This window comes from Pteropus alecto, unplaced genomic scaffold (assembly GCF_000325575.1).
Source record: "Pteropus alecto unplaced genomic scaffold, ASM32557v1 scaffold223, whole genome shotgun sequence".
Taxonomy (NCBI): domain Eukaryota; kingdom Metazoa; phylum Chordata; class Mammalia; order Chiroptera; family Pteropodidae; genus Pteropus; species Pteropus alecto.
Genome location: NW_006434441.1, coordinates 1,083,151 through 1,096,703, shown reverse-complemented (window position 1 = coordinate 1,096,703; position 13,553 = coordinate 1,083,151). Strand labels below are relative to the sequence as shown.

The 13,553-nt window shown below is 39.1% G+C and overlaps 1 protein-coding gene across 1 annotated transcript in view; it reads right to left on the bottom strand.

Annotated features, from left to right (window-relative positions):
- The window catches only part of TMEM131 (transmembrane protein 131), a 116,074-nt gene that overhangs the window by 59,530 nt on the left and 42,991 nt on the right, over positions 1-13,553 (bottom strand). The window contains exons 6-10 of the mRNA XM_025045025.1: positions 11,587-11,709; positions 7,213-7,293; positions 4,611-4,761; positions 4,456-4,512; positions 3,180-3,241 (exon numbers count right to left, since the gene is read on the bottom strand). Of these exons, the coding sequence (XP_024900793.1) occupies positions 3,180-3,241; positions 4,456-4,512; positions 4,611-4,761; positions 7,213-7,293; positions 11,587-11,709 (474 nt within the window). The remainder of the gene's footprint in view (positions 1-3,179; positions 3,242-4,455; positions 4,513-4,610; positions 4,762-7,212; positions 7,294-11,586; positions 11,710-13,553) is intronic.

Sequence of the window (13,553 nt, the reverse complement as noted above, 5' to 3'; positions counted from 1 at the left end):
TCAAGTGGACCTCTATGACAGATTTCTAACTTCCTGTAGGTCACTCTCCACAAAGCGGTGGTGGTTACCCTTTGCAACACACAGATGCTTAAAAACCTATAATTCCCCATTGCACTTACAATAAAGCCTAAACTTGGCCCAGAGCCCCAGGCAACCTGGTGTGACTCTCCAGCCCTCATCTTTTACATTTGACCTCTTGTGTCTCCCATGACATCCAAAGCTGTTCCTGCCTCACACCTGGTGCTCCCTGTGCTGGTTCTGCCAGTTCTTATGGGTGCCTACTTAGCTATGACCTCAAATGTCGGCTCCTCACAGACAAGCCTATCTAAACCAGCTCCCTTCCCCACTTACATGCCGTTCTTTTGATGTCTTTCATAGAACTGGGCTCGATTTCTATGATTATGGCAATTCACTGTAACCTCAGCATTGAACTCAACGTATAACTAGCATCTTACACAAAACAGGTCTTTAATGAATAATAAATGTGTTGAAGTGGAAAAAAAAAAAAAGAACTAGGCTCGGTTTACAATGATGTTGCATAACCTTAGCTGTCTGATTCACTGGCGTATTCTCAGCATAGGAAGTGGCATATAATTGGTGCTCATTAAATATTTATTGAAGGAAGGGACGAATGAATGAGGAAATAAGACAAAACTATCAAAACACTGGCTGGGTGTAGGCTTTGGATATTAGAAAAAATACAAAACTAGGTAGATACAAATGTAGATATACAGACATACACATAGATCAATAGGTTTTTAATAGAAACACTGAAATTGAAGTTAAAATGATATATTCATAAAGATCTGATTGTCATTACATACCTAATATACTACTTCCATGTAACCCTTGAGTTTTTATAGCTCAATATTTCACTTAAAAAAAGCTCTGACTCATTTTCCCTATTTGGAAAAGTAGGACCTGTGTGCCTTAAAGGATTTTTGTATTAAATAAGGTAATCCATGTATAGAACCTCGCATAGTGCCAGACTCATAGGAAGAGCAAATAAAAGAGAAAAGGGGGAACACAGGCCTATTTAATTCCTTGTCAGAAATAAACTGAATACTATATCTTTCCCCATTCGTATTCTAATTAATTGCTAATTTCATTTTTCTAGAAAAACGTTTACTGAAAAAGACAATTGTTTTGGTCCATTCATTATATGTAAAAAGCTAGACCAGACTGTTTGTGTTATCTAAAGGCATTTTCCATCAAATCTCTAAACCCTCACATTTGTAGGCCTAAAGTCTGCCCAGTAAGCACAGAAGTCCTGACTCTGACTCTGCTCTGTGCAATGGCCTCCCACAGATTGAAGGAACCAGGAACAGACAGCATACAGAACACACAAAAAATAAAAATGATCTGACATCTCAAACTGAGGCAATCACAGGGTGGTCCTCCAACAGCCAGTGTTTGTCCGATGGGCAGACACTGCTGTCCACAGCTGAAGAAGGCTCTCGGCACGCTTCTTGTGTGGAGGCTGGTAACCCGAGCACAGGTGGACGACTGGAAGAGGAGTGTGCACACATCACCATGTACGCGTAAACGTAACTCCAAACATGTGCATACATTACCAGGTATGCATAAATGTGCTCCAAACAGCCAACAAGCTAAAGAAGGAATCCAGCAACAGGAAGTTCAGAGAAAGGATGCAGGTCAGGCCAAAGCAACCTGGACAGATCCAGCAGAAGGAATTACACGCCATGAAAGAGAAAACTCTGATGTATGGAACTGGAAAATTTTGAAACTAATCAATCACAATTCTGGGTAAAAAGTAAGGATATTGGTGGCTGGGAAAGAAGAATCTCTTACTCTCTACTACCTCTATTCATAAAATAAAGGATATTTTAATGTCAAAGTAATAGAATTGATAAAAATGAATTCTCTGAATCAGCAAAATTGATAAACCTTTAGCTAAACTGTCCAAAATGTTATTTTAAATGTAGAGAAGACTCAAATTACTAAAATTAAGAATGAAAGATGGGACATTACTACTTATCTCACAAGAAAAAAAAGCATTACAAGAAAATACTATGAACAATGGTATGCCAACAAATTAGGTAACTTAGAAAAAATTCCTAGGAAGACATAAACACTGAAACTGATTTAAGAAGAAATAGAGAATAGACCTACAGCAGCTAAAGAGATTGAATCTGTAATTTTAAAACTTTCCACAAGTAAAGCCTGGGCCCAGATGCTTCATGGTGAATTCTACTGTGCATTTACAGAAGGTGAGGAGTTTCAGCCCCATGTGGATGGGGGAGCTCTCTACCAGGCTCCACTCTTCTAACCCTCCCTCAATTCCTCCACCCAGCAAGAGGAGATACTAGGTCAGCTAGCGAGACACTGCCTAGCCTCTGACCCCACTAGTGAGCAAGATCACTGTGCATTAAAATGTGGTGATCTGGGATGACCACCTTTCACCTGCTCATTTGAGGTTTGTAATACTTTCTTGTCTTTGGTCTCTACTCCATGCCTGGTGGTCAACTCTGAGTCGGCTGCGGATAGACAAAGGTCCCTTACTTACTTAAGTCTGAAGCCTATATCTGATCTACCTCATTTTATGAGAGTTTTCTGAATTTAGGTTTCTGATCAGCACAGCTTATAATACAAATGTGCTGCTTTTCCTTCCCATTATTCTCTATGATTGTATCCTGGGACCTCACTAGGAGGTGAGGCTGCGGCTAAAGCAAAAGTTTGGATATTTTTGTCCTTTTTTTTTTTTGCTTAAAACCATCTAATGGCACCCCAGTTCCACAACAAGATACAAAAGCCATCTGTTCTGTATGTGTGAGGGGCAGAGGGGACTCTAGTTTACAGCATGCAATCTACGGTAACTACACCAGCCACCAGTTAGAAGGGGCACCTGCAACAAATTTTAACAGCGCTCTACCATTACCTACCACCTCGCTTCTTTGCTTCATGATTTCTCTTCCCAACACGTGTGATTTTTTTTTCTCTTTTTATTTACTTGTATACCTTAAGTCTAGAAGCCAAACCTGATGAAATCCTTCTAACCTTTGCTTTGCACACAGCACACAGACCATAGGATTCACCAGGAGCCACCGACCTCCTACATGACTCTACCCACACAGGAGCCTCGTGAGCTTTGGCTATTTTTAACTTTGCCATAAGTTCAAAAACAATATACATCAGTTAGGAAAAAAGTAAAAACTTACTGTTATTGGTACATCTTTTGCTCCTGAATTTAATAAATGAAGATTTAAAACTTTTGGTAGATCTGTTAAAATTGAAAAAAGAAATATTCCTTAAAAATTGTGTTTTATAGCAAGTTAGAATCTTTAGGTTATTAGATATCAGATCAAATCTGTTCTAGAATGTGAAATACAATGACAATCACATCAATAAAAAGGGACAGTAGGTAGGAGTCGCCTGACTCGTAAGGATACTGTATTATAAGAACTGCTCCACCCCGCAAACACCCAGATCAAAACAAAACACTTTTTTAGTGAAACTGTCATCATTACTAAGCTTTTAGTTTTCCAGAAAATCACAAGGAAGCAAATTGATAATGCAAAATGTGAAATCATCATATTAAAACCAAATCTAATTTTCAAAAATGGGCCTTTAATCCCATAGGACCAAATTTTAATTACGAATGGCACACAGACACCCCAAATACAAGTTCAGCTGACCCTTGAGCTATGCATGATTAGAGGCGTTGACCCCCCACACAGCTGAAAATCCACGTGTAACTTCTGACTCTCCCCAGAACCTAACTACCCTCCCTCTATGGGAATCAGCTCCAGGACCTGATAGATGCCAAAAGCCCTGGAGGCTCAGGTCCCTGAAATAAATGGCATAGAACAGTGTGTGCAGTCAGCCGCCTGCACCTAGACTCCTAGCCTAGACATGAAAAAATTGTTTTTGATCCATAGCTGGTTGAATCTGTGGATGTGAAACCTGGATATGAATGGCTGAAGGCAAAGTTACTGATAAAATCCATGCAAAAGTGAAGGGGACCTGCGCAGCTCAAACCTATGCTGTTCAATAGCCCACTGTACTCTTTCTTCTTAATTATTCCTTAACTTGATTGTTTTCAATTTTAGAATTTGAATTCTTTCTCTGACCACCTGGGACAAGATTTTAACATGATTTCATTATAATGCAACCGAATAATCTATATCCAAATAAAAATCCAGAAGTAGGTGAGGAGCTGGACTGTGAAACGGAATGACTTTCCTCCTTGGTCCTCGGTTGGGCAGACTTTACCTCTGTCACCTGGGCCTGGTTTTCCAGGTAAGCGGTGGTGTCCCTCAGAGGATAGGGGAGAAGCTGCAAGGGCTCCGAGTCCCCAAAGCAGGTTTCTACAAGGCCATGTGACCCACCAGAAAGAACTTTCAAAGCTGCCTTACAGGGAGTAAGTGTAGAAACATTTAGCACTGAACAGGGTTTTTTTTTAAAGACTCGTAAAGACGTTGTCTCTTTTTTTACCTTGTGTTCGCAGTGTACCAAAATCTAACATTTCTGTTGAGGAATAAATTCCAGGAGCTTGGAAAAAAGAAAAAGAAACAATTATATTTTACTTTGCCTGAGTAAGACGTATTGAAAGCAAAACACACTTGCAATGCCTCCAGCTTTCCACTAACCTGTTGTAACTTCAACCTCAACAGGAAGAATGATGAACTCTGTGCTGTCGGAGGCATTAGTCTTGATTCGTATGAAGGCTGTGTGGTTATCTGCTTCTCGGGATGAAAAGCTGGCCCTCATCACGCCCTTGGTTTCATAGGGAGGGATTTCCTGACAAGTTAACAGACCATAATGTAGCATGGCTCTGGTAATCATACAAAACCACCATTTTATTAAATAAGAGGACACTGACTAAATGATGCACCAGTATTTTATATACTGACTAAGAAAAAAGTACATTGCCAATTAAACATAGTCACTGACTGTAACACACATTCTAATTTTTGAGGATGTTAACAGGTGAAAAAAAACGTGCACTGTCAGTTGCGAAATCATTAAAAGATATAACTAATCTATAAAATCAGTGGCTCTTTAATACACTGGTGGTGCCCAGGCATATAACTCAGTCCTGAAATGCTCTAACCTGTAGAGATATTGCCATCAGAGGGAATCCACAGGAGTTTCTTTGAATGGTGACCGAGAGAGCTGAGACTCTGCTTCCCAACCTAAGGTTTCCTAAACCTCAACAAAACCAAGCTTCCCTAGCAAATCTGCAGTTTACCAACTGGTCAGGAGGTCTCCAGGCATGGAAGATGGCATCAACTTTAAAGTGAAACCAGAGAACACTCACACATACACTAGAAGAAAGACTCATTAAAAAAAATTTTTTTGTGGTATAATTCTTTTCCTGATTTTAGAACAATCCAAACTCCCCGAGAGGACCAGAATTTCTCTGCACGCACCTTTTGGCATAGTTTAGAATCTCCCCATGTTTTAGATTTTATTGTTCTTCACTTACCTCTACTCCCAACATTTTAGTTCCAAAGTAGAAAAGAAGTGATCAGAACCCTCCTGGGGCCACTGGAGAGGGACCTTCCATTCGCCCAGCTCGCCCATTTCTAGGGAGCTGACTTGGCCTCTGGGTTTTCTCATGCACTGAAATGTGCTGGGGGTGAAGTCAAAGCCAACTGAATTTTTCCTCACTTCAGCTTTACAGGAATAAGAATCACTGTATTTTCTCTTGTAGCCACTGGGATTATTAAAACATTATGCCATCTCGGCTACCATTCGTCGTAGTTCTTAACTAATCAAAAAAACTGAATTGCCCTATGTTTGTTTAGTAGATATCAATTATATTTCATAGTAAATTCTTAGTTCTTCTATCCAGAATTGTAATACAAATTTAACAGTTTACAGTAAATTCTCTGAAACACTGTTTTATACACTATTTCTCCCAAAAGCTTTTTGCATAATAACATAATTTCAAGGAAAAATATTTTTGTGAAAGAATATTAATGGACCATCACTATATATTTCTACTTGCTAGTGGATTTCTATATCTTAGCAGTTAGCCAATCACTGACAAATTTGTTTCTCGATGCTTAAGTCAATACCCTATAAAAATGTCCCCTGCATGTCCCTTCCCTGGTTGAGACTGGTCAGAAGACAGAACTGAGAGGCTGTGCGTGTTTAACAGAGTGACCCACCAAGAAATGTCCATCCTCAGAGCTTACAGTGCTGCAGTGTGCCTTCTGTAACGGCTGAGCAGCAACATGAGTGACACTGGTATAAGAAATATGTTTGCTATGTCTTTCTCCTCTGATTAAAGTGTGGTAGACATCATTACACACACACACACACACACCCTCTTCTACGGCAGGAACCGTTACAAATAAGGTAGTTGCTATATATTCCTTAATTTGGTTAATATTTGCTAGTATTCTCTAAGAAAAAGTAGTTCATTATGCACTGACAAAAATTATTATTAAATATTCAACAATATTAAAGGAGGATATAGATCACCTAAGGATTTAAAATTTTCTAAGTCATCACAAGGGCCTGACTATGTTCACTCTGCAAAAATGATCTCCTCTGCCAACAATAAGTCTGAACATTCAATTCTCTATCTTCAAAAATAGAATAAATCCTTACCACAGGTTGGCTGGTTGGTTTGTTTGCTTTTTAAATCTTAGTGTAAAACACATTATAAATGATTAGATTCATAAACAACTTTACCAATATAATTCTGAAAGAGTGGTTGGACTCTTCCTTTCCACACAGTGCTATAAAGCTCCCACCAATTTTGTTCACTGATCTTTCTAAAAATTAGTACTTATCCTACATATAAAACCAAGCAACAGACAATCAAGACAAGCAAAATACTCAAAGACACAGATAACAGTTTAGTGGTTACCAGAGGGCAAGTGGGGAGGAGGGAAGTGGGAGGTAGAAAAGGGTAAAGGGGGTTAAATACATGGTGATGGAAGGAGATTTGACTTTGGGTGCTGAATACACAATGCAATACATAGATGACGTGTTATAGAAGTGTACACTTGAAACCTACCTAATTTTATTAACCAAAGTCACCCAATAAATTTAATTGAAAAAAATTACTACTTAAACTTTTACTCTCTCCTTCAATTTTCAAGTATATTTGATATAAATTTAATATTAAGTCAGCCAGATTTCTTCAGGTGATAAAGAGTTAAGTATTTTCTGAAGTATTTAAGAAAAATAATTGGTTTCATGTGACATGTGAGAGAGAAATGTGTTACCACTCACCCACAGTTTTCTGGTACCTCCTTGTTGACCTGTTGGAAGTTCTAGGTGAAGATCTCCTCCACTAGAGTACATTTCTACCACCTGTGACAAAGGAGCACTTGATGGTTAAATTCAAAATCATATTCTCAATGCACGTAATTTGCTGTTGTAAGAAGTAAGTCTGACACCCTAATTGTTTACCAGGAACAATTTAAAAATATTTACAGACATAAATGTGGGATAAATATCATGTCACATCACTAGTCAGTGCCCCATATGTGCAAGCAACGGTGGTATTTTTAATGAAAATAAGGTAACTCTGAAATATTAAACTCAAAAACAGTGTAGCTGTCTCTGAGACTGGATTTCAGAAAATCCATCCATAGGATGCTTATACCACCTGATGGAAATTACCAAATTTAGAAATACAAATTTTGTTATTTCTTATAGTAACTCAAGTTCTGCTTTACTCATTTATAACAAGATCTAACAGCAGCTCTAATAACTACTATAATCGTGAACCAGTGAAGAGCACGTTTTTCTGAGACATATGCCAACAATTTTAACGCAATATGAAAATATCTGGTTAGATTCTATAGGTGGCAAAATCACAACAACTGTTAATACCTCTGTGGCTTATACCTACACTCATTATTTTTTAAAACACTTTAATAAGGTATAACTGATGTACAATCAACTGTACATATTTAAAGTGTGCAACTTGACGAACTCTGACATACATATGCTGGCATAAAGCTACCACTGTAATTAATACTAAATATTCCCACTACCTCCCCTAGTTTCCTCAAGCCCTCTGCAATCCACCTGTCCCTCTCTGCTCCCTCTCATGCCCAGGTTAACTGCTGAGTTGCTCTTGGACACTCCAGATTTGTTGGTATCTTCTAGAGTTTTAGGTAAAACTCTAGAAGTTGCACAGTCTGTACTCTTGTCTATCTGTTTTTATTCAGTGTAATTATTTTGAGATCCACCACATTGTTGTATATATTAATAGTTCATTCCTTTTCAATTTAATGGATGTGCCACAATTTTTAATCCATTTGCCTAGTGGTGGACATCTGGGTCATTTCCAGCTTTTGGTCATTACAGATAAAGCTGTTAAGAACAGTGCACTGTATGTCTCTGTGTGGATGAACATCTGCTTTCCTTTCTCTTAGGTAAAGGCCTGGGGACAGAAAGGGTCACGTGGCTGAAGACCTTCCTTTAAAGGCAGGTAACTCTATTTCTTAATAAGAAATGATATACTAAATTATATGCAAATCTGGGGTGAAATTAATAAGAGAACGGGCTTTGGGAAACCTTCGCTTATTTCATCACAAAAGTCTTCCAGGGGTATGTAAAAGAAGGACAAAGCAGGAAAAACCGCAGTACGTTAGTATGAGCTTAAAGGTTTCTGGTGTGTGGTGTTAAGGAAAAGCACTGAGTAGAGGTGGACGAGTTAAGGTTTTCTGAGTATTATTACCTGCCATCCAATTTCTTACGGTATTCCTTTAAGTACCAATTGTACTAACAGCAACAGCACCTTACTTAACCCATAGGGTAACTATGGAACTTTTTCTGAAAAGCCGGAAAATATTATTTCATTTAATCTTCCAAGGTATTAGGGAAACAAGCATAACAATATTTGGAAACAGAAAACTGAAAAATAGACTACTGATGATAGGAAAACAAATGAGGAAATAGGGACAGAAAAAGGCTAAGTTATAAAATCAAAGGAAGGATTACATTAAAACTAGGTACATGACACATTCCTGATTTTTAGCCCAGTGCTATTTATCCTAATTCAATAAAGTTTAGGAAAAACAGGAACCCAAGAATATACAGATTAAAAAAAATTCCCACAAAGAATGTTAATTTTTGTGTGCCTACATAAACACACAGAAAAAGGTCTGTCATGACACACACTGAGATACTACATGAGTAGTATCCATGAGGAAGGGTTAGGCACTGGAGCTGTGCTAATACAGCAGTCACCAGCTACATGTAGTTATTTCAGTTTCAATTAATTGAAATAAAATTAAATGGTCAATTCCTCAGCCAACCTAGCCGCAAATTCAAGTTGCTCAATAGCCATGGGTGGCTAGTGGCTACTGTACTGGACAAAGCAGGTACAGAACTTTTTATTTAATCACCACAGCAAGTTCTACTGGATGGTGCTGGATTGGAAGGTAGGAAGTTCAAGGGGACTTCTGCTTCACAGTTGTTTGAATTCTTAACACTTTTCCCAAGGAGAACGCATTTGTGTGTTTGTGCTGTATAATGAACAAATCAAATGCAATTTCTTGCTTTATAGTATTTTCTTACATTTAAGGACAAGACTAATGATAGTACAATGTATTATAGGACTATCAGGTTAAGAGTGCCTTCCATACTTCCAATTATTAAATATGTCCTGGGGATGTGAGGGACAACATGGTGACTGTAGTTAATGATGCTATTTTGCATATTGGAAAGTTGCTAAGAGAGAAGATCTTAAAAGTTCGCATCACAAGAAAAAAATTTTAACTGTGTGCAGTGACGGATATTAACCAGACTCACTGTGATGATCATTTTGCCATAGGTATATCAATTTATTATGTTGTATACCTGAAACTCATATAATGTTGTATGTCAATTACACTTCAATAAAAAAAAAAAAATCAATTAGGAAGTTGGATAAAAAGTTTCCCTCAAAAAGAGTGCTTTCCAGATAGCCTGTACTGATTCTAACAAGGCAGCTTTGATTTTCTATTTGCTTGCCTGTGTGCTAGTGAAAAGTCCATTGTGCTAAATCTTCCTGAATTAAAAATATTGTAACTGGAAAAAGACTAGGTAAACAAAAGAAAAAAGTCAGTATTGAATTCAAAGATACAGCTGTTAGCTGAAAGCCTGGTGGCTGAAAGGCCGAGGAGAAAATGCACAGACTGTCAGGCCACGTAAACAATGGTAGGCTGGCCCCCACTTGCTGAGTCTGTGACCCGCACCCTCATCCTTCCAGCAGGAAGCAGCTGGGTCTGTGGTCTGGCCACCACACTGAGAGCACCCCGGGTGGCTCTGTCATTATGTCACTCTCTAGCTCGAGCAGTGTGCCAACTCAGGTGGCAGGGCCTGACAGAATGAAGAGCTTTTCTATATCTTTGGCTGAAAACAGTCAAAAAAAGAAAGTAGCAAGAATTTATGAGGTTTCTGTATAGATCTGTAATAAAAATTAGCCAGAAGAGGGACAGTACACCTGATTCAGTAGCAAAAGGACACAGCTGACAGAGTGATGATGAAGAGGAAACACTTTTCCCTTGTAAAAGCAAGACACAAGAGCATGTCCCTCTTCTGTGATGAAGGTCTCTAACTAGAAAACAATGACAACTCGGGCAGGGTATTTTTATTAGTAGCTATCCTCACCCAATGCCAGCCAGGTGTTGGGGAGAAACCTCTTTTGTGCTACTTTAGCGTATAATTCCTAAGTCAGGGTCTGAAAATCCCTTGTTCTTCCTCAATTTCCCTTTCATTGTTTATGAACATTTCTACCAGGGGTTCTAGGATGACAAAACCTATTTTGGCTGCAAAAGCTCTGTAGCTGACCACAATATACAGGATTTCTCTCTGCCTGTCCTTTTCAAGCTACTGTGAAGTCCTGCAGTGTTAGTCCTAAAGAACTCTGGGGGCCCTGGATGTGGGCAGTATGGACCATTCTGGAAAGCATCCCTTATCTCCTTCCAACACAGACAACACAACTAGAAGCTATAGAAGCAGCAAATGTCATATAGTTGGAAGTCACTGGAGATGTGGGTACGGATTATGAGAAATATCTGAAGAAATGACACCAGCCTCGCCTACTGTGGAAGAGACAAGGAACTAGACAGGAGGGATTTCAAATTTGAGAACGATTACTACTAAAAGATTGGGTAAGATAAGGAGTTGAATTTTTTAGATTAAAAAAATAAGTTTGCTTTTAGTCATAATTCTTTATTATCTTTCCACTGTATTTCAATTTCCAGGCTGCCATCGCCAAAAATTTATTACTATCAGAAATAAGTACAAACTGCTTTTTAAAAAATTTTTATTGAAAAAAAAAAAAATTTATATTGGACCAGAAAGAGCTTACAGGTAAGAAAAGTATAGCTGAAAACTCTTCTTAAACCAAACGCAGAGCTGCTTAAGCTAACTCCAGAGAAGCCATCATAATCGTTTTAAAAATGGTTCCAAAAATTCAATATCTGGACTGCTGTAGTCCTAAATTCAGACCACAGCAAGATGTATTAAAAGAATACGCCACTTCAATACATCTTTACAACCTTATTATTTTAAATAGTCTTAAAAACTATAACAGGCTGAGATTTCATGCTAAGTATTAAATTCCACCAAAATGAAGCCCATTCAAAAATAGCATCACAAACTCACCTGCAAAGGCTCACTGTGAGGATTGTGTATGTTTATTATAGGTGAGAAACTGCTATTCACAGGGACTCTGGCCCCAAGGAATGGCCTCAATCGATAAGGATTTGGAACACCGACACCAAATACCTGTTTCAAAGGAGGAAAAATACATAATTTGAGCCACTTTTATAACTAACATTTTTACAGTTCAAATTGATTGATCTAGGGAAAACTGGTGAGTCTAATTTATATGAAACAAATCTTGACTCCCTTTAAAAAGAGCACATATGTAGTTTCCATATCTGATTTGGCTACATATTTCACTTACTAAATAGAAGTGCACTTGGAACGATTTCTAGAACATGCTGGACAGTAACAGCAGTCCTTCTTGAAGTTGTGGAACAGACAAGAGGAGAAAACAGAGAGTCTAAAGAGCTCCCTGCCCTGACTGGCGGAAGCTCGATCTGGGGCTCAGGCAAGCCCTCAAGCATGAGGCCCAGCCCCGAGTCATCCTGCAGGAAACTGGTTCTGGGGCTCAGACGAGCCCTCCAGCATAAGACACAGCCCCTTGACCCCACCCCATGTCACCTCATTGGGGAAGGCTCTGGGTTGGCTCAGTGGGTGAGCCGGCCATTCCAATGACAAATGTTAAGGCCTATGGTATGCTGGGCTCAAACAGGCACAGGGGTGAACAGTTCAATTGTGAGTACAGCAAATAATGTCTCGCTCTCAAGAAACTTACATCCTACTATGAGGGATAGATTAGATCACAGCAAAAGAAAGGTTTAAAAAATAAGAAGTGTGATATATAGTAACTACTTGAGGGAAGATGGGAATATTCTTTTAGGGTGGTCAGGGTCATCTTCTCTGGGGAGGTGATGCGAGTTGTTGTCACCTAAAAGATGAAAAAAGCCAGCACTGGGAGTGGACTCAGGCAGGGCATGAGGCGGGAAGGGGCTTGGCTTGTTTGAAGAGGTGCAAGGTAAAATGGGACGAGGTTGGGAATCATTACAAGAGTCAGCCTTAAGTCTTCATTGGCCTTGGTCAGAAGTTCACTTTTTGCTCGAAGAACAATGGGAAAACACAAGCATTTACACGAGGAAGCTGCCCAGATCTGATTTAAGCTCAGAGATCACTCTGACTAGAGTGAATGATAGACCATGGTAGGGGCTGGGGAGGCGAGGAAGGCCCGTTAAAGGCCACTATGCAATCCAGTGAGGGGATGGCGGCTCAGAAGACAGCAGTGGCAGTGAAGAGGAAAGAGGAAGGCGGACTCAAGATGTATTTAGGAGGAGGGCTTGTGGAGGTAAAGAAAGACAGCCGGGCCACAGAGGCTCACCTTGAGGACAGAACAAACTGATCACGACCTGCAGGTGGTCCAGACTGGCTACGGCCACCTAGGTCACTGGGGGATGCTTCAAACTCTTATGACAGTCTTTTCATTTACTCAACAAGAGTATGTTAAATGAGTGTCATCTATTGGTGACAAAGTTATTCGTCACTACAGATCTTCAAAAGTTTGCTCTGGCTTACTCAATAACCATGAAAGACTTCTTCACAGTAAATAAGCACAAGATATGCTTAAGATTAAAATGGAATGTTTACTCTGACACCAATTTTCAAAATATAAGAAGTATTCTGGGGACTGGAGAAGAAATGTTCAAAAAAGCACAGAAAGTACAAAGTAAGACATCTAAGCAGCTGAGTTCCATGGGCATCACAGCACAGCGGTTAAGAGGGTGGTCTTTGCAGCTACAAAGACATGAGCTGGAATCCCTGCTCAACAACCTACTAGTGGCGTAATGTGGGCAAATTACCTAACCTGTCTAAGCTTCATCTTCTTCCTCTACAAAAGTGACAACAGTATCACTAACACATGTAAAGTTTGGAGAATAGTGCCATAAGCAATTATTCTTAATAATCTCGATAACCTTGATTTTAAAATCCTGAATCACAAAACAGTAACTTTACTAAACAATGACTTAAAAAAT